The sequence below is a fragment of the Argentina silus genome (assembly GCF_951799395.1).
Source record: "Argentina silus genome assembly, chromosome: 18".
Lineage (NCBI taxonomy): Eukaryota > Metazoa > Chordata > Actinopteri > Argentiniformes > Argentinidae > Argentina > Argentina silus.
Genome location: NC_139672.1, coordinates 10520545 through 10542413, shown reverse-complemented (window position 1 = coordinate 10542413; position 21869 = coordinate 10520545). Strand labels below are relative to the sequence as shown.

The 21869-nt window shown below is 43.0% G+C and overlaps 1 protein-coding gene across 1 annotated transcript; it reads left to right on the top strand.

The window, feature by feature from the left end:
- Positions 1-13658: 13658 nt before the first annotated feature.
- On the top strand, positions 13659-17231 carry LOC310818679 (aquaporin-4-like; the record flags this gene model as incomplete). The annotated part of the gene is made up of 4 exons (XM_083689685.1): positions 13659-14072; positions 14354-14518; positions 15235-15315; positions 16950-17231. Exons 1-4 carry the CDS (start codon positions 13689-13691, stop codon positions 17229-17231), a joined length of 912 nt encoding a protein of 303 aa, XP_083545811.1. The 5' UTR covers positions 13659-13688.
- Between the last annotated feature and the right edge of the window lie 4638 nt (positions 17232-21869).

Genomic DNA, 21869 nt, shown 5'->3' with positions numbered 1-21869 from the left:
GTGAAACACGATCGGCCCTCACCTCCTCATACATATAGTTGAATTAACAAGCAAATCTAACTCCGAGAGCGTGGCCGCGCTTAGCATTGAAACCGCTCATGTAAATCACGCGGAATGAGAACATTCTCATTTTCAACAATGATATGCCGCAGCACATTGAGGAGGAGGATGTAAAACTTTGAACGGGAACATTAAAGTCTATATTAACACAATATGGACGGCGTCGATCTTCTGTTTCGCACTGTTCCTCTTTGTTTTATTCTGTGCTCATCGACACTAATGTGTGCGTGTATTTACGGGTTTCCTGCGTTTTCTGCTGCTCCCATGATGTGCCATGTGCCAGGGTGTTACCCAGGGGTACCAGAGTGTTAATAACGTTTTTTTTAGTGCCAGATCTGTGTGACAGGAGGCCCAGGCAGGCCACTACTGAGCGCGCTCAGTACAAGTGCTCTCCTGGGCAAGAGGCTGTCGCATTCACTCAGGATGGGGACCAATCCATGTTCTGACCCCCCCCCCTCTCCCCCTCCACAATACTCACCCTCACTCGCTATCTGTATATCTGCCTCTCTCTCTCTCTCTCTCTCTCCTTCTCTCTCTCTTTTCCAATGTTTTGCAGTCTCATACTCACTATCTTGAATACATACTTTTAAACACTTTCTCAAATATCTATCTTTCTCCCCAAAACCAAACTACATGCATCCACATTCACAGGAGACCCCCTCTCTGGAGAGTGGCAGAGTGAGAACATTTCTCGGAAAGATAGGTGACACAGATTGAGTATAAGGGTGTGTGTAAGTGTACGCATGTGGCGTCTGTAGGGGATTATGTGCTCACTCTCTTGCTCTCTCTCTCTCTCCCCCCCTCTCTCTCTCGCTGCACGTGCGCGCGCACACACACACACACACACACACAACAATGTCCCTTTTCCCAGCAACAGCACATCCCTCTGTTATTAAGAGTACCACTGTGTGATTACGTGTATTGTTAAAGCTGCATATGTTTGTGCAGAGAACTGTTTATATTTTATTTATGCGTTTAATGTTCCTAGTCGTTGAACCACGGGGAATTAAGCTGTCACCACTTGAGTTTTGTATAATCCATATGCTACTGTAAGAGTTTTTATTTTCTTCTGTTTCCAATGCACCCTGTTGTCAGGCATACTGGATCAGGAGACATACTAGCTCTGTGCTATGTCTTCTTAGGTGTAAAAAGGCCAACGGTAAATAGATGGATTGTAAACAACCTACATACCTTTAAACATATGGCCACCTCAGGAATATGATTTGTTTGACACAAGATAGTAGCTTCATTCACAGACATTAAAGAGTTGTTTTATGATACATTTTAGCAGAGCACATTTTGTTAACAATGAAGCCGATAATATCATTCGTTCATCTGAATAAATCGGTAATGAGCCGTCTTCTTGTTCTTGAAGATTTTTTGTTCAGCGAGACAGTGATTGATTGTAAAACATAAACAGAATGCTAGCGGGGTTTACACGCTGTGAAAATTGGCCCATCATTTGGGGGGTATAAGGAGGAGAAATGAGGAGATGCTGATGAGATGTGAAAACAATGGTGGAGGTATCTGTCTTACATAGCACGCTGGCGCCCTCCTGAGGTCATTTACTGCAACTGAATTACATGCATATTACATGCACTTTAAAGAAAATCAGCAATGGTAAATACAGGAAGTTATTTTAATGATTTCAGCTTTTTGAGATAAATAGTGGAACAAATACATTTAATTCTTAGATATTTATAATCAACTATGGATAAAAATAGGTTTAATGGCAGTTGGCCATGCAAATATGTTATGTAAATAGTGTGATCATGCAAATGGCAGTCAAGTGGGTTATGCTTTCAGGGAGAAAACATTGCTGCTCCACTGCCTTTGTATTTGTCACTTCAAAAGTGGTATTCTTCTAATGTATTCTTCATCATAAATCTATTTATTTTATTTTTTTTAAATAACAGTATTCTTCTGTATGGTCTTTTTCTAATGATTTGGCAAATCAATGCTTTACTGTTTGGGATCCGACTGTCCTTCGCCAATGAGACAAAACAGCCACCATGTAGATTATTTGTCCCTCATCTCTCTTTGGCCTTCACTATTATCTAAACCTTCCTCTCCTTTGCCACTAGGTGGCTATCTAGGCTCTAGGCTTCCACGAGGTGATGAGTAGAAGTGATAGTGACATGTTTTTTTACCTTCCTTTCTCCCATTTGCATCAGCTGTATGGGAAATCACAGCCAGTGGCCCTTTTCTCAACTGCTAGAAACTCGATTCCTCGCGTCCTCTCCTCCGTCCTCCGCCGCGGAGGAGAATGTCGAACGGGAGGAACAGACTGGAAGATGGAGGTGAGGATGCGAGGAAAGTGTCTTCAACTAAGCTGGTGGCTCCATTCAACCTGCCTCGAGGGAGGTAACCGCTAAGTGCAGTGGCGGGAAAGCTGTTGCATCAGGGATATCCTAACAAACACAACAATCAGCGGTTATTCATCTAACGCTCGCGGCTGATGGGGAAAGCTTGGTGATAATGCCTTTGTATCAGCCGCATGCAGTAATCCCCTCACAATGAGAGATAGGCCTAACCCGTCTATACACAGAGGTAAACACCCTTTCATTGCGTTTCAGACGCCCGTGGATTCGCCTCACGTCTTGTGTAAGCAGCGCTAGTCCCTGTTTCCTCTTCATCTTAGGCCTCATTTGCATCACTCTCCTTTCTGAGCAGCACCCACAGTCTTACCCACCCCCTCAATCGTTCCAACGCATTCACCGGCTCTCCTTGAAAAGGCCCACGCCTGTGTAGGCAGGCCTAAAGTGTTGCTATATCAATAAGAGGCTATTTAAAAAGCTAAGAAAAGCCTGCTTCTTGTGTGTGCGCCCGACCGTCTTAGCCCGCCGCTGAATCCCCCCCCACCGCCTCCGTCACCTTCACCTTCACCACCCCCTGCCCTGTCACACATGAAAGAGGTTGTCTCCTGCCAGGAAGATGATCTTTACTCTGCGGGGGTGCACTTTACCCTAGTGACCGTCCTAATAGGGGTGTAGGAGGGGTGTGGATGACAGGGCGTGTTGCTGGACTGGCGGGGCGACTAAAGGCAGCCCCAGTAATGTGACACCCAAGTTGGCAGGGGTTCCTGCATGTCAAGCTCCTGTGTTGGCACATAGGTGAGGAGCAGAAGAGGGTATTTAAGAGCAGAGGGGAAATGAGGGTACTTTGGGTTTTGTGTGAGTGAGTGTGTGTGTGTGTGTGTGTGTGTGTGTGTGTGTGTGTGTGTGTGTGCGTGTGTGTGTGTGCGTGTGTGTGTGTGCGCAGGATCGAGAGTCCTACTAGTAACAGTGCAAACAGTAAACATTGTCGTACCAACACCCTGGCTCCCTAAAACTACAGTCTTTCATCTCATTAATGGTATTTACGTTGACGATGACACCATCTGCAGCTGTGTGTGCATATCTGACTGCCTGGCTGGCCTTGGAGTACACAACCACATCTAGATCAATGTTTATAGTTTAGCATGCAAGCTCAGTCATGATAAGCAGCCCTATATTGATCATATTGGTAATATGAAAATAATGTGGCTCTGATCTAGCAGAGGGCAATCTCAAAGGGGAATACCTCTGTGACAATGCGTCTGCATTTCTTTTAGTAAATCTAGAATAACTGCTACTGTGTTCAGTAGAGCAGAGTCTTTGTTGTCTTTGTCTCTGTACAGAACATCCATCACTATGAGATGTGATGCGCACTGATCATGCAAATCGAAAAGTTGATAGATTGAGACATCACGCCATTTTTCTCAGGGTCGTTTCAGCCGTATGGAGCATCAATCTTTACCTCTCTACCCGTGGAGGCTGGTGGAGGTAGAAATCAGAGGCCGAGGCTCTTCGTGATGCATGGATCGGAATGAGGAACAACCGGTCTCTACAAACACTACAGCACACGCAAACGAACCGTCTTCAGTGTCCAGACACTTCACGAAAACAGAGAAGGCTATTGGCTATGATCGAAAATTCACTTTGAAAGGTGCTTCTTTCACAATAAACACTTTTTTTCTTCTTTCCCCCTCTCATTCTGCAATGCTAAGTTACATCATATTCTGTCTACAAGGGGGAGGGAGAGAGATGAAGATGATATTTTGCGGCAGTTGTTCTGGGCTCCTGTGGGTAGCCGCTCTGACAGCTTGTCTGCACAAAGGCCCGGTAATGAGAACGTCTTGTGTTCACTCTCCCTACATGTGTCAGAAGAGCGACGGTTACATTGTTGTTTTTCTGAGCTCGTGTACACTGCCGTTGTCTGTTAGCGAGCCTGAATTGCAAGCAGGAGAGGAACAGCGTACATTCAGACATCCATACAATACGCCTAGACTGTCTCTTTTTTTTTTTTGTTTGCTTCATCGCTGGGTTATTGCTTGACTGTCTATCACGTTTTGATTTGTTGAACTGCATTTCTGCTGACACTCACTCACTCAATCTCTCACTCACTCACTCACTCAATCAATCTCTCACTCACTCACTCACTCACTCACTCACTCACTCACTCACTCACTCACTCACTCACTCACTCACTCACTGACTTACTTACTAGGCCTCATCATGCCAGGTGGTGCATAAGGCCTCCACACAAGGCCCCTCCATCCTGTCCTGGGCTATTTTGGGTGCCTCCTCCAGAGGAGAACCTAGTCTGGTCTTGCCACTTACCCACACCACAACAACTATGTGGGGAAATGATACAGAGCAATCAACAACACTGTATAGCTTCACTCACCACACACCCATGTTCTGTTGGGTCTTTGTTTTGGAAAGTGTGGTGAAGGGAGCCAGGTTTAAATCCCAGTGGATCCCATGGATCTATGTGGGGCCCCATCCTATAACTCACTGATACAAACACACTCATATCCCATCACACTCATATCCCGCCACACCTCAATGACTGTATATCAGTTGAATAATAACACATCAAAGACAAGTAGCCATAAAGCAAACTGGCTGTTAGTGTAACATGTTGAGTCTTGCGCTGTGCTCTCCCAGTGGCTGCTCCGGGTCCCAGTGCAACCCAACAGGCAGGCGGCGTTTTAATTACCCGTCGCTCTCAGAGAACACAGGCCTCTTACAGTAATTGCCTCACTAACTGCACTAACTGTTCTGAGTGTGCATCCCCATCTGCAGATAGGAGGGTGCACGCACACATACACACACACACACACACAAACACGCACACATAGTACACACACACAAATGATATATCATTTTTGTATATTTGTATATCGTAAGCCAAGCCAAGTTTCCCATCTGGGATAAAAAAGTAAACTGAACTGAACTGAACTGAACTGAACTGAACTGAACTGAACTGAACTGAACTGAACTGAACACGCACGCACGCACGCACACACACACACACACACCCACACACACACACCATGCCCCCTCATCTCCTATGGGCAATCTTCTGCTTCTTGCTTAAGAACAACATAGTTTACTGGAGTCACTAGTGGTAACCTGCAGTTGTAGAGGTGCGGCCCTGAATCAGAGCAGGGGTCAGAGATTCAGAGGTCAGCTGCTGTACGCAGCTCCTCTTGGGGGTTCAATGAGAGGCTAATGCCCCATAGTAGTTCATGAACTCATCTCGGATCCCAGAATCACATCCCTCATTTGAGATTCTGGGGGTTGCAGACAATAGGGTTCTCGGAAGTTGTAAGCAAGTCCACACCCATCGAAACTTTTTGCTGCACGCTGAGTCTTCAGCCATGAACCCATGGAGCAATAATTAAATAATCCAAAACAATGGACACAGACCAATAAACTCATAAACATACACAAATTGACAGTTGAGACAGTGGAAAATAACAAACCGTTCACTGCTAATATACTTGTCCTGTAAACCGACATGGACATTGGAAAATGGAAAGACAAACAAAATCCCTCTCTCCTGCTGCTGTGTTGCTGTGATATAAAGATATTTACGAGCGTGGCTTTGCTCAGTGAGTGGTGGATGACTGGTCCCCGAGGAGCGCCAGGGACATGCTTGGTGACACTGGCTTTTCTAGGAACTGAGAGGGCAGCAAATATAGCAGCCTTTGGCTATTGTGGATTGGAGTAAAGACATGAAATATTGATGTCGTCTGTTGACCATGCCCTCCTGCTCCTAGCTACTGGTTCAATGTGCGAGGCAAATTAGTCGACTGTAATGGGACATTTGTTTTATTATTTTCCCCGGTGATATTGGATCTATCTGATACAGCACAGTGCATAAATCAATCTGTGACATGTGTTGTAAAGAATTAATCTACTGATGGATAAACTATGAATGTATAGGGTATGTGTGTGTGTGTGTGTGTGTGTGTGTGTGTGTGTGCGCGCGCGTGTGTGTGTACATGCATGGGTGTGTACGTGCATACGTGGGTGTGTAGGTGTGTGTGTGTACACGTGTGTGTGTGTGTGTGTGCGTACGTGTTTGTCTTGGTATCTTGGTATGAGGAGGGGGTATGGTCGGGAGGATGGGTCAAGTTGAAATCCCCTGCAGATGATGATACTTATGCTGACGATGATGCGATTTTCTCTGACGATGATGAGATTTTCTCTGTCACATGAGTGCCAGAGCTGTCCGGTCTGATTGGGACCAGGGAGTCAACCAGGTGAATACACACCAATTGAAAATCCAAACACTGGTCCATTTCCAAGATAACAAATATCTTAGACCAAGGGTTATTTCAGGTTGATGAACTCTACTTTTGAGGATAGAAGACTGAATGGGACTAATGAATAGAAGACTGAATGGGACTAATGAAGCTTGCATGGAATGTGCTCTCTCCCTGGACTAGAAAACATTGGGATCCCGTTAAGTTGTTTTTGTCGACAGCCCACTAATCCCAAGATCTTCTGAAAGTGTGTGTGTGTGTGTGTGTGTGTGGGTGTGTGTGTGTGGGTGTGTGTGTGTGGGTGTGTGCGTGTGTGTGCACATGCGTGTGCGCATTTGTGTGTGTTCATCACGTTTGTGTGTTTGCTGCATGTATCTATAACTGTGTATGTGCGTGCATGCGTGTGTGTGTGTGTGTGTGTACGTGTGTACATATGTGTTAGCTGTCTTCTCCCATGCCTGCACGGTGACCAGATCTGACAATTAACAGTCTGTTTTGGTCCCGGGGCCAATTAATGAGTGCGGGTCTCTGCTCTTCCGAGCGGACAGTCCGGTGGTTTTTCTTAATTTTCCTCAATAAGAATCAACCTACAAGCTCTCTTTCATGTCCTTGTCAATGACTTGGCCCTGTGTCAAATCTACAGTATATATTATGTAACAGTGTTGGGGTGCAGCGCCCCGGGCCTCATCTGAGGCATGTGGGAAACGTAGCCGCGTGCTACGCTAACAAAGGAGATAGCTTCTGCCCAAGCAAGCGTGACGGTATTACTCGGCAGGACAACATTTTTCTGATCAGAACCACTATGTTGTTTATCTCACGCCGCTGCAAGGTGATACTTCAAGTCACAGCTTGAGGTAAAGTGTGAGAAGGGTCCTAATTTAAATATATTGGCAAATACAAGCTGCAATTATCACGGTATACAGTCGTAGCAACGATGGGGTATTTTGAATGGTGTATCCTGGTGTGTTTCTCGAACGAGATTGAATATGTGTTTTCTGTATGTATTCCGTTTTCTTGTGCTGTTTATCCAAATCCTGCATCGTGAACAGGTTTTTCAGAAAGTTGTAAGACTTTCATAATTTATAGGACACTATAATATTAGATCTTTCATCGACTGGATCGATTAGCTACACTATGTATTGTTATTACCAAACTATATTCATGCATAGGTTAGACCCTCTCTCCTCTCCTTGAATAAATAATACACTGAGACCCCTCCTAGTCCTGCTTCAAAACACTGGGGAAGCCCAAGACCCTGACATAATACAAATAATAACTCATAAAAATAGGTTCAATACAATAGAATAATTTAAAGGCTCAATAATGCACATTTGATGACTACCCATTTCAGCAAGAGATTTAAAAAAACAAACTGTAATGCTAAATAAAGGGAGAGGGGGGAAAAATGACCATGCAAATTAATATTTCTTAAAGCAAAATAATGGAACTTGAAACTAAACTGCCGAATCTGGAGGCTGCTTCTGAAATCAAACAGAGGCCTCATTCTCCACTCAACAGAGATTAGTTGACTGCACTGTAAAGTACACAAATGCAAATCAGAGAATTAAGAGGAGCTTTTAATTAGTTAATGAGAGTTGCCTCTGATCTGTTTAAAGCCTGGAGGTACAAATGCGATGCAGGAAAGACCTAATGATAATACTAATGAGTTATTACTGCACCATGGCTATTCATATAGCTCATTAATAGTCATGTTTCAACATAGTATGAGTTTAAGCTAAAATATGCTATGCATTTTCCTTAGAGTCATATTTACCAGTGTAAACAACACTGTATAGTACAGTATAAACGTATCTGCTAATCTAGTAGATATCAAGAACTGTAACATCTAAGATATAGCCACGGTTCATTGAATCATGAGTGTTAGTGATAGGTTGGAAAGAAAGACACCATGTAGCACAACAACAACAAAAAATCCTTGGGATAAATTAAATCGATACAGTAGATGAGCTTTATATGCAATCACCTAACACCACCCTATACGTAGCCTGGAAAGTCACCTGAATGTAATATCTTGCATGTAATATGACGATAAATCATATACATGCCTAAAGGGCACACGGTAGAGGATGTCTTCATACCATACTGGGATACTACTCATCTCCCACTAAATCATCATTATACATCCAAACAGCACTCAGTTCTACAGGGACACATGCATCTCCTAGAGAATATTAATAGCCCCAAAGTCGATATGTAGACGTCTGCAGTATATTCTTCAATGCATTTATGTCCTCTCTGCACTTCTACTCTTTGAAATTGCAGGCGTGAATGTCTAACATTTTGGAACCTAGCCCAAGGCTATCCCTTGGGCTTGGCTAGGAGTGTACTGTATATAGAAAATATGTTGTTATGCGTGACCTTACAACCGGCTTTGATGTTACCTTCATCAATTATCCATTCAGATGATAATATCTATACTTGATGTTACATATTTGGTATTTTAGTGTGTGTGTGAGTGTGCGTGCGTGCGTGCGTGCGTGCGTGCGTGCGTGCGTGCGTGTGTGCATGCGCACACATACATATAGGTATGTTTTGATGATTCAGTACTGTGATGACATGACTGATTATGATTAACTATGTCTTTTATGTTTCACAACGACGATGATAAATGATGATGAACAGAACAATAACGTTGACAAATGAATGTATTGTACCTGCCAGTTTTTAAAATGCTAATTATAAAAATTAATTTAAAAAAAAAATACAGCACTGTTATTAATAAGGGTGTTTTCGTAAAAGCATAATAATAATAATAATAATAATAATTAAAAAAGTAAAACTAAAGAAAAAAAAGTTCTGCTCAGTCAGTGCTACCTCAGAGGACGCACACAACTAAGTACTACACCATAGAGTGATAGAGATCACAGAACTGCCCTTTTCCTTGGCCTATAAACAGTACAAACAAACACATGACCTGTGTAGGTTATAGTCATTTACTTATAGTTTGTATAATTATGGTATGGTTCAAATGCTAGTTATTTTTGATTATCCTTCTGCTACATTGAGAAAAGTAAAACTGAGGTGAGAGGTGGGATAGCCCATCAGCGTTAGATTCAGTCTATCTTTAACTTTATTTGGGAGGCAAACAGTGCACCGTAGAAACACAGTTTCCACAACTGACAATACTGTATCTCTCAATGAAGGTTAAACCTTTTTCAGTAGCAGGCAGTCCAGTTGTGTCTACGAGCTTAAGGGGTCATGTTACCTGGCAAGACATGCACCAACACACGTCACTGGAAATATATACGAGATATGATAGCAAGCAAACAAATTATATGTAATTAAACAACGCTTTGTATTACGAGTTTTCCAAGACTCAGTGTTTCCTTTGTCTTTATGTATCTTACGAAATCTTACCAGTCTTTTTGTTTTCTTTATTCTCCTTGACTACATGTGCTGTGACCCTAAGATTATGACTTGTTTCGGAATATTATTATTGAGTGGCCGCAATGGTGAAGGGTACTAAGGATCTTTTTAAACAATTATTAACCAGTGCACCCACCCAAAACCATTCAACCTCATAATAAACTATTCCAAAGTGCTCTCCAGTTCACCTACAACCTGTCATTGAATATGCCAAACAAACAAGTTTGTGTGTGTGTGTGTGTGTGTGTGTGTGTGTGTGTGTGTGTGTGTGTGTGTGTGTGTGTGTGTGTGTGTGTGAGTGTGTGTGCATGTGTGTGTGCGTGCGTGTCTGTGTGTGTGTGTGTGTGTGTGTGTGTGTGTGTGTGTGTGTGTGTGTGTGCGTGTGTGTGTGTGTGTGTATGCATGTTCTTGTCAGAACGTACAGTACGATGGACATTGCATTAGACATCATATTTTTTGCATTATTTGTGTTTGTCTGCAAAAAAAATAAATGACTTGTGATTCTTCGTGACCACATCACCTGATAGTAGAGCTCTACTGTATCTCCCTTCTATTCCGGGAGAGCACTAAACATATCCTTATCAGGAGAACACCACATTCTTGGAGAGATTGTAGACTGAAGACTTTCTTTGTTTTCATCTGCAACTTAACAATGAGAGAGAGTCTGAGACCTCTGAGTATGCTCTCTCTTTCTTAATATCTTAATATCTAATTGCAAATACGCTGGCTGCTGTTTAGTGTTGTTTGAGTTTTAAAACTGATAAAACACACACACAGCTGGAGAAATAACCGCTTTGAAACAGAAGATACGCTATTTTTTGAATCATAGTGGATAAATGAACAATAATATTACTTAAAAGGCATTTGGAGACGTATTTACAAGCACACATAAATGTAGCTAGCTAAGACATCAGTGTCAACACCGAAAGTAATAAAGATATGATGTCTAAATAGATCTTCAATAGAGTGACAATAACCATGTGTCTCTACTGGCCAGAACGCCCCCACTACCAGTCATCAACATCTATTCATCAAAGATGGCAGTTGTCTGTTGTCTACAACAAAGAGTGAAAGTGATAGGTTTGGATGGCTCAACCAATCACTGATTACCACTAATGAGTTTAGTCTCATAACTATGAATGATGCTCATCATGATGATGCTTGTTATGAGCTCAGGTAACAAAAGCTGTGATCTCTGATCTGATTATGATTACTACAGTTATAAAGGGGGACATAAAAACATCATATGGTAACAGAGGCAACATATCCGGGACAGATTTTAAACTCCAGAGTGAGACAAAGTGCATCACTGCAAGTCTGTTAATATGCAAGTGTGTAGTTAGGAGATTAGTTAGGAGATATCTGGCCATTCTTTGCTCAGGTAGCACGTAGGCTTTTCCATCAACGCACTGCAAAGAGTGAGTGAAGAAATAATCTCAAAATGATCTCATGGTCAATGAGTCCTAAATACTTGTTATAATAGGGATTAGATCTTAAACCAGGTCAATTGAGCTTCAAACTGCAATTATGGTTTAAAGAATGTGGTGGTTTGTTCAGGGCTTAGCATTATCAACCTACAGACGACGCTCTTATAAGAAAGGTTGCGTTTGTGTTTGATCATTATGTCAACAGTTAAGCGCTTGAGTAAGATAAGGCTTGTATTAGGAATGTTATCTGATGAATCAATCTTATCTGTGGAATTGTTTTTATGGTTTTCAGTCTGGCAGACTCCAGTCCCTCCGATTTCAAGCACTTTTGAGTAGATGCCACCAATGGTTGACCAAAGTCACATAAACATTGGTGGTGTTATTGTTGGGTTGGGGAGACAAGGTAGGTCCCCATGTATGCCCTCTTGTCAATTTCACAATCATACAGGGGTAACATTTACTATCAGTGTCAAGACCAAGGTGACCCTTGAAACCTGTCTGTAATTGTAGACAATACTTTGCAACAATTACTTGGTAGACCACTAGCATTTTTTGTTTACACAAGTTACACCGTATATTGCAAAATATAAGTGAGATTGCTGAAATATCATAGATTCAAATTGGGCAATTGCTGCTTTTGTGCAGGCTGGGGCTTTCTTTCTATTTAGGCTATACATTTACACTACAGTTGTTCAAAATAAATGTGTACTGTCAGCATGTTTGCGACTTTGATTAGCGCAGTTCTGAGTATGATGACTTACCAGCATTGTGGTCGTTTATCCATCACTCCATGCAAGCGTAATTTCTGCGCGAGTAAGCTCGTGGGCGGGAACGGCTCTGCCCTCTCACGCAGCAGTCTCCTCCTCCTGGGAGCGCTCCTTGCTTAATTCTCGTGGGGGTGATGCCCCGTTACTAACGCAATAAAGCTTCTGGATGCGATCCCGGGGCACAATGCGTGGATCATATTCATCCGACAGACCCACTACTCTCTCCTCTACACTTGCGCTGCGTCAGTGCCACTGCCACCCATCCGCTTCTTGTCTGTAAGTAGAACTATTGGGACTTCTTTGACTTTGATTTACTATCCCAAGGATAATTTTCTCTATTTCAATTAAATTGTTGACTCATCACATGCGGTATGACTCGTGAAGAGAAAGAACGAGCAATAACGGAGAGTGGGAGAGCATGTAGTTGCTTATGGTAAGTTATACATTGACAAAGAGAATACTTGAAACCTAGGCTACTGTGTTATTATTTCCTGCAAAGGATGCAATGCAAATCAATTATTTGCAATGTTTTTAGCTATATTATCATATCAATAGCCATGTTGTCACCCCAAATGCAATAAATGCAATAGCCTATAGAAATATTTTCAACATGCTCTCAAACTATGAATACTAGTGAGTCTATGTCATTGCCTTTAGGATTTACTTCATATTCATTGAAAAGTGGATATATTTCCGTAGAAGGGGCTATATTTTTCCCTTTTTTACAAAAACGCTTTTATGGTAGATATCATAACATCTGAAATGCAATATTTGATAAATAAGTATTCAAGTTGGGGTTATAGGTTGTGTTCAGTGTCAAGGGTATGAATTCATGAAGCTATAAAATAGTCACCTGTTTTTTACATGAGCTCTCTCTCTCTCTCTCTCTCTCTCTCTCTCTCTCTCTCTCTCTCTCCTCTCTCTCTCCCTCTCTCTCTCTCTCTCTCTCTCTCTCTCTCTCTCTCTCTCTCCATCCCCCCTCTCCCCCCCACTCTCCCCCCTCTCCCCCTATCTATCTCTCTCTCTCTCTCTCTCTCTCTCTCTCTCCATCTCCCCCCCTCTCCCCCCCCTCTCCCCCCTCTCCCCCTATCTCTCTCTCCCACTTACTCTCCCCTCCTCTCTTTCTCTCTCACCCTTCCCCACTTTTCATTGACCCAGGTCCATTGTTAGGGGGCCAGTAAACACAATTAGCATGCACTGTAAACTCATTGATTGCAAATAGTACATTACATCCCACCATGCTTAATAAGCAAGTGTGCAGTCTGTCTGGCACAGTGTGATGGAAAGTCACTGGCTCAAATCCCTGGTGGAGTTATAAATGTTGTGCCCACAGGCAGGTTACCAGCACTGAAAGGGCCCAGTATATTTCCAAGCACACACGACTGGAGAAATGATTAACCAGGATTCTAATGTCACTTCTTTCTTATTATTGCCAGGAGGTGCCTGTCCTGGTGTAACCACTCCAGCATAATGGTGGCATTCAAGGGAATCTGGACCAAGGACTTCTGGAGGGCGGTATCGGGGGAGTACCTGGCCACTCTCATCTTCGTCCTACTCAGTTTGGGATCTACCATCAACTGGTCCGTGGAGAAGGAGAGTCCCCCCCCCGCCGACCTGGTCCTTATATCGCTCTGCTTCGGCCTCAGCATCGCCACGATGGTGCAGTGTTTCGGCCATATCAGCGGAGGACACATCAACCCTGCCGTCACGGCGGCCATGGTGGTCACCAGAAAGCTCAGTCTGTCGAAGGCGGTGTTCTACCTGATTGCCCAGTGCCTGGGAGCCATCACAGGGGCGGGGATCCTATACCTGGTGACACCAGCATCTGTCAGAGGAGGCCTGGGGGTGACTATGGTAAGACATGGCCACATTCAGTGTTCAGAGTTAGGTTCGTTAACACACTGGATTCAGACCGATGCCATTAAAGGGGTCCTGGTTTCCTGGACCCAGATTAAGCCTCCTCCTGGACTAGAAAGCTCTTTCAATGGAGATGTTTGAACAATGTTTGAATCTCCATTGAACATTGTCTTCAGTCCACGATTTGACTTAACTTGGGTCCAGGAAACTAGCCCATAGTAATTCACTGGGGATAGGTTTGCTGACTGAGTAATAGTCCTCCTCTTTGGTTTTCCCAGGTGAACACTAAGATCTCTGTGGGCCATGCTCTGGTCGTGGAGCTCCTCATCACCTTCGAACTGGTCTTCACCGTGTTCGCCACCTGCGACCCCAAACGGAGCGACCTCAACGGCTCAGGCGGCCTGGCCATCGGCTTGGCCGTAGCCATAGGTCATCTGTTTGCAGTAAGTAGCCTATCATTGAGCTCCGTCTTGAGTGTGGTAGAGGACACACATGGAATTGACTAAAGGCTCATCCCACAATTTAGTGACAAGGAGACTAAAATGCCTAAATGCAATGACAGTGAGCTCAGTATCACTGTTGTAGTACAGTGGAAGATAATTAGAATGAGGATGTGGTTTGAAATTAAACTGATATGCATAACAATAAATTAACATTATTTGAATACAATAAATGAATAGTACATAAATGGAATCATCTTCATGTTGAAATAGTACAGCAGGTGCAACATAGTACATTTAGTCCACAGTAGAGCACTTCAGTCTCCTAGACCTCCTAGTTCTCTGTCACATGCACATCCTCAACAGACACTGCTGTTCCTCAACCATGGCAACCAGTCGCTGGGGAACAATCTATCCCCGACTGAGCTAGCAAATGCACATGGAAATGAACGCAACCTCTATTCACAGTCCAGCCTGATTCTGCATTGTGTATCACATGCACATGCACACTGTACCACATGCACATGCACACTGTCCATGAATAACAATAACATTATGTTGTATCTCACATGAATAACAACATCTTAAGATGTACCATGACTTCCAGGGTATGCAGTAGCTAGTGTATTATAGATGAATTAGGTTCATTAGGATTCAGATTGACGGTAGCAGTGATGACTTCTCTTGTTAACACCTCTGTGTCCTGGTTTGTGTTTCAGATTCCGTACACAGGAGCCAGTATGAACCCCGCACGGTCCTTCGGACCAGCGCTCGTCACCATGAACTTTGAAAACCACTGGGTAAGAGTGCAATTGCAGACTTGTCAAGGGCTGTCCCATTGAACATCATCCGTTGAATGTTAAATGCCATAAACGTAAAGGTAAACATTGAAAATGTTGATTCTGCTATGAAGTTACCTTGATGAAGTCACATTTAGGTCAAGTGTCTGATCAGCTATGTTCAGGTTGGCTCAGTCCTACAGGTGTGAATGGTGATGATATCATTCATCAAGGGGGCTAAAGGCAGGGCTAAAGGCAGGGCTAAAGGAGGGGCACATTGCACATTGGGTTCTATGGCACATTGAAACCCAATAAGGTCACACAGACATAACCTCATGCCAGAGGAGAGATCAGATGTAGTGACGTTCAAGGACATACACTCACTGAGCACAGAACACTGTACTAATACTGGGTAGGTCCTCCCTTTGCTCTCAAAACAGCTTCAATTCTTTGTGCCATTGATTCCTCAAGATGTTGGAAACATTCCTTTGAGATTCTGGTCCATGTTGACATGATTGCATCACGCAATTCTTGCAGATTTTTCAGGTGCACTTTCAAGCTGTGAATCTTCCGTTCTACCACATCCCAAAGGTGTTCTATTGGATTCAGATCCGGTGATTGGGAAGGCCACTGAAGAACACTGAACTCATTGTCTTGTTCATGGAACCAGTTTGAGACGACTTTTGCTTTGTGACATGGTGCATTATCATACTGGAAGTAGCCATTAGAAGATGGGTAAATTGTGGCCATGAAGGGATGCACATGGTCAGCAACAATACTCAAATAGGCTGTGGCATTCAAGCGATGATTGATTGGTATTAACAGGCCCAAAGTGTGCCAAGGAAACATTCCCCACACCATTACACCACCTCCACCATGAGAAGGGGTACAGGTGTTCCTAATGAAGTGTTCAATGAGTGTATTTACTTCTAACTGAAGGACATACAGTACAGTATAACTGTTATGTATACATAGAAAGAACAACATTGAAAAGAGGGGGAATGCGCCTTTAAAAGATACATCAGCATCAACATATCAGCAGTTTACGTAACCCATGACCCTTGTGTTCCTGTGTGTGTGTGTGTGTGTGTGTGTGTGTGTGTGTGTGTGTGTGTGTGTGTGTGTGTGTGTGTGTGTGTGTGTGTGTGCGTGTGTGCATGCAAGTGTGTATCTACTGTATCTGGGTCTTGGGTATAATTAGGAAAGGTCCTCAGCAGCGAGTGGTGTCGTATTATCAGACGGGTGTGTTCCCTCAGCGGCCAGTGTTTGGCTTGGCAGAGGCCTGGAGTACATGGCTCCACATTACAGATCTGACATGACATCTGGTTGGTCATGCCTGACAAGTGTGTCAGAAAGGGATACTTTATATGCTGCAGATAGGGGTACAGTATATATGCTGATAGGGGTACAGTATATATGCTGATAGGGGTACAGTATATATGCTGATTTCAGATATGCAGTATGGTGTATGGTGTATGCTATACCGTGAAGATGGGCTAGGCATAACTATGTTGGGTAGACTACATGGAATGGCAGTCAGAGGGCACGCATCACCCAATGGTGCATGCCACGCCATCAACTGTGCCCGAGGGCCATCTGGTTGCTATGATGACTCACTGACAGATCTGACTTTGACCTTTGCCTCTGTCCTGCAGGTGTACTGGGTGGGTCCCATCCTGGGCGGCATCATGGCGGCTGCCCTGTACGAGTACCTGTTCTGCCCCGACACCGAACAGAAGAAGAAGCTCCACGACATCTTCCAGAAGGATCCGTTGTCCGGGAAGTACAAGGAGGTGGAAGGCGGCGTGTACCATGCGGATCACGACGACGACGACCTGGTCATCAAACCAGGCTCCATCCACACCATCGACCTGGAGAAGGCCGAGAAGAAGGACCCGTTCCGGGACACGACGGGAGAGGTGCTGTCCTCAGTATGACTATCACGCTCTCTGGAGATGGAGACCAACCTGTAGAGCAGGGGTGGGGGGGGACGATGTGGTGGTGTGACCCTTGTCCCCTTGTCCCCTGCCCTCTACCCTACACTCAATGCCGCTCTTTCTTCCCCACAAACTCTCTCCTCAGGACAGAATCTTGATTGCTGTCTTTCCCTGAGGGATCCTGTTATTGCAGGTGTGTTGCAGTATATATGGAGTCGACTCTCCATCACCATTTGTTAAGTAGCTGGCTAACAAAACGCTTGCACACTGCTCACCCCACAGAATACTAAGAACACTATACGATTTTATTATGAAAGCTGTGGCTCACACCAACCCATCAATTCTTATGACATCGATTGATTGTGAACTTGTTCCTTAGTCCTAGCTTGGTCTGGACTAACTCCAGACTAACTCTGGACTAACTGCTTGTTTTTTTCTGTAGCACTCTCAAGAGCGTTAACACAGAATGTCAGCCGGCAATACATTTCTGTGAAGGAAATTGTGTAGGTCAAACAATTACGTCAGGTCATCACACTGAATTGGGGAATTTGGAGAAGAAAATGCTGCCTTATTATTTTTGGATTAGTGTCACCAGTTGTATATGTATATGTAATGATATAAGGGGATGATCGTTAAACACATTACAGGTCACATATATGAAGGACAGGTTTTACTTATTGTAAAAGTACAAATCTTTACCCGTTTGAATTGAGGGTATTCTCCATTTTCAGTTCACGCTGGTCAGGGAAGAAAACAATCAAGCTTTTCTAATTTATTTCTTTGTACATATCATATTTTGCTTTGTACCATCTTGTCTTTATTGTAGATCTTAAGTGCCTACTAGATCATAGCCAAAAAACAGCCATATGAGAATATCAAATTGTTTTTTTTAAATTGTTTATGGCTATTTTTAGATTTTCATAGCCAGAGGCATGAAGCATAATTGGTTCTTTTGATACATTTCTAATGATTGTATTGTTATAATTGACTGTATTTTCATACTGAAGATATTCTTGTATTTAGTAATTTATAAAAATGCTCTGGCTGTACATTTGTTGGTCTTCAGAACCAAGGACATTTTTGAAGGACATGTTTGGCTTGCCTCTATAACCATTACCCATCTCTCTGGATATGAGTATTGCATAGATATTAATACTAGAATCGCAAACTTGCAAATGTTGCACCTTGATGCAGTTTGTTGTTGATTTTGACATTTTTGAAATAAACTTTGATTTCCATGTCTTAAATGTAGATGACACTGTCTGTTATACTGTAAATACAGTGCCCTGCGTAAGTAATGGGCCAATGAAACATTTTTTCTCCTTGGCTTTTTTTTCCAAAAGTTTGGATTTGAAATCAAACAATTAGGTTAAAGTAGAGATTCTCAGCTTTTAATGGTTTCACCATTCAGAAAGTGGTGTCAATGAAAGTTAAGGAAGCCTTTATTAGGCTGAAAAATCTAAAGAAAAAATCTGAAACAGTTTGAAACATCATCATTCAAAAGAAAAAAAAGCACTGGTGACCTCAGGCTAGTATGCCAAGGCAGACTTGGAGACTACAGTGGATGACCATAATTAAGAAAACCCTAAAAGAGCTGTCCCACTGATCAGGAACACTCTCCAGGAGGCAGGTGTGAATGTGTCAGAGACTACCATCCACAGAATACGTCACCAGTCAAACTCCAGAGGCTTCACTGCAAGGTGCAAACCACAAGTTATCCTCAAAAAGGATGGTCACTTACAGTTTGCTAAAAAATACCTAAAAAGCCTGCAGAGGTCTTGTGGACAGATACAGTATGTACCAGAGTGATTGCAAGTGGAAAGTTTGGAGAAAAAAGGATCTGCCCAAGATTTACAGCATACCACCTCATCTGTGAAACGTGGTGAAGAGGGTATTCATGTTAGGGCATGTATAGCTGCCACTGGAACATGCTAACATGTCTTAATTGATGATGTAACTGCTGACACAGCAGCAGAATGTATTCTGAAGTGTACAGAAACATCATGTCTGCTCAAGTACAAGCAAATGCCTCCGAATTCATTGGATGGCACTTCATCATACAGTAAGACAATGACCCAAAACATACTGCCATAGTGACTAGGGAGTTTTTCAAGGTCAAAAAGTGTAATGTTCTTGACTGGCCAAGTCAATCTTCAGATTTAAATGCAATTGAACAGACATTTAATTTCCTGATAAGATTTTAGGCACAAATATCTCAAAACAAGGGTGACAACAACTGAAGATGGCTCGCAGACTTCAGGCAGTTATTACATGCAGGAAGGATTGTTGACCAAATACTAAACGTGAGTGCTTAATTTGGACATTTAAGAAATCTGTCCCATCACTTTTGGTTACCATGAAACAGGGGGACGATGGATGAAAAGTGTTGTCATTTCTGAGTGGTGAAACCAATATGTACACATCAAATAAAAGCTGAGAATATCTACTTTAACCTTATAGTAATGGTTTGATTTCAAATCCTAACTTTTGGAGTGTAGAGCAAACAAATAAGAAAAAATGCTTCAATGTCCCATTACTTATACTGGACACTGTAAGCCCCCAGTCCCTCACCCACTCACCCATTCACTCACTCATTCATTCATTCATTCTTTCATTCATTCACTGTCTAATTCATTCATGTGTGTGTGTGTTTGTGTGTGACATTCATTCTTGTCACACACACACACACACACACATTAAATAAATACCAATTTGACTAGCTGTTGTTATGCTACGGTACAATGACCTGATACGATATGGCTTTAATGTTCTCTGTGAGGAAGTGTACATCTGCACTGATGCTCCCAGGAACATTACATACAGAACTGGTGTTACACTGTCCAACAAATAGCCATTCTCATCATAACACAGACCTACACCAACGCAGTTAAAGACCAGAGCCAGGACACAACATAGTGGTATTGTATATCACCGTAGATTACAGCAGTAGCAGTTGTGCAGGCGTAGGAGAGGAGCACAGTGCAGTGATGGATAGTCTCATCTCCCTCTAGACCGTGTCTTTCCATTGCCAGACAAACGGTGATGATGTCTGTTATGTTCCCTTTGAGTTGAACCCTCCGAAAGGACAGGAGCTTCATGTAATCTCATTCCATCAGCACAGAGACCACATGAAAAGGTGTGCCACTTTGTGGTATGTAATAGAGGTGATTTGTCACAATCACACTTTATTTCTTTTGAAATAAGAACAGGTACGATTTCATATGAGCCGAGCCAACTCGATAGCTGGATTTGTAATAAAATGGGAATGAGGCTGATTGCGCTGACTGATAGGGCCGCAGCACTATTGCGAAAGCCATACATAGGGGGAGCTAAACTCTCACATTTACAATGAAAGAAGACCAACATTGTTCTGAGAACTGAATCAAAACCTCCTGTATTCCCTCCCCCTCACCTCCCCCCAAACTCAGTATGAGGTACGAGTATGACAACAGTGGCACCTAGTGGATACTATTGTTTTCGGGGAAAAGTAAGGGAATACCTGTACTAAGTGGTCACTGACCATGGTCCTGAAGAGCAAATGTGGGGGCTTTTTGATCTAGCTTTTTGTTCCATCACAAATACATTTAAACTAACTAACCGCTCATCAAGCACTTCATTAGTTGAATGCGGTGTGTTAGGACTGGGGTGGAACAAAAGCCTCAACACCTGGGCACTGTATTCCTTCAAGTGTCTCAGAGTAGGAGTGCTGAACTAGGATCAGTTTCAGTTTCAGATCATAATGAGTAAGATTATATAGACAGGTGGGAACTTGATCTTAGCTCAGTATTCCTAGCTCAAAAACTTCATGAATACGGACAGACCTGATCTCCAAGGCCAGAATTGGAAACCACTGATTTAGATGGTCAATAACTCAAAAATGGAATACAAACACATTTCCTTGGATGTATATGAGGGGTCTGTAAATATATGTTTATTTCATTTGATGTATAGACTACTACTGTAACTACCAAGATCAAGAATATGATGTATGGTGGGTCTCCTGCGTGTGTGCAAGTGTCCAGAAGAGGGCAGTCACAAGCCTTCTAATAGGTCTGTCAGATCTGAGGGGCAGGGTGATATACACTCACCGAGCTCTTTATTAGGAACACTGTACTAATACTGGGTAGGGCCTCCCTTTGCTCTCAAAACAGCCTCAATTCTTCGTGACATTGATTCCACAAGATGTTGGAAACATTCCTTTGAGATTCTGGTCCATGATGACATGATTGCATCACGCAATTCCTTCAGATTTTTCAGGCGCACTTTCAAGCTGTGAATCTCTACCACATCCCACAGGTGTTCTATTGGATTCAGTTCCGGTGAATGGGAAGGCTGAACTCATTGTCATGTTCATGAAACCAGTTTGAGATGACTTTTGCTTTGTGTCATGGTGCATTATCATGCTGGAAGTAGCCATTAGAAGATGGGTAAATTGTGGCCATGAAGGGATGCACATGGGTCAGCAACAATACTCAAATAGGCTGTGGCATTCAAGCAATGATTGACTGGTATTAACGGCCCTAAAGTCTGCCAAGAAAACATTCCCCACACCATTACACCACCTCCACCATGAGAAGGTGTACAGGTGTTCCTAACAAAGTGTTCAGTGAGTGTAAGTCTTCTTCCAATGGCTAATCT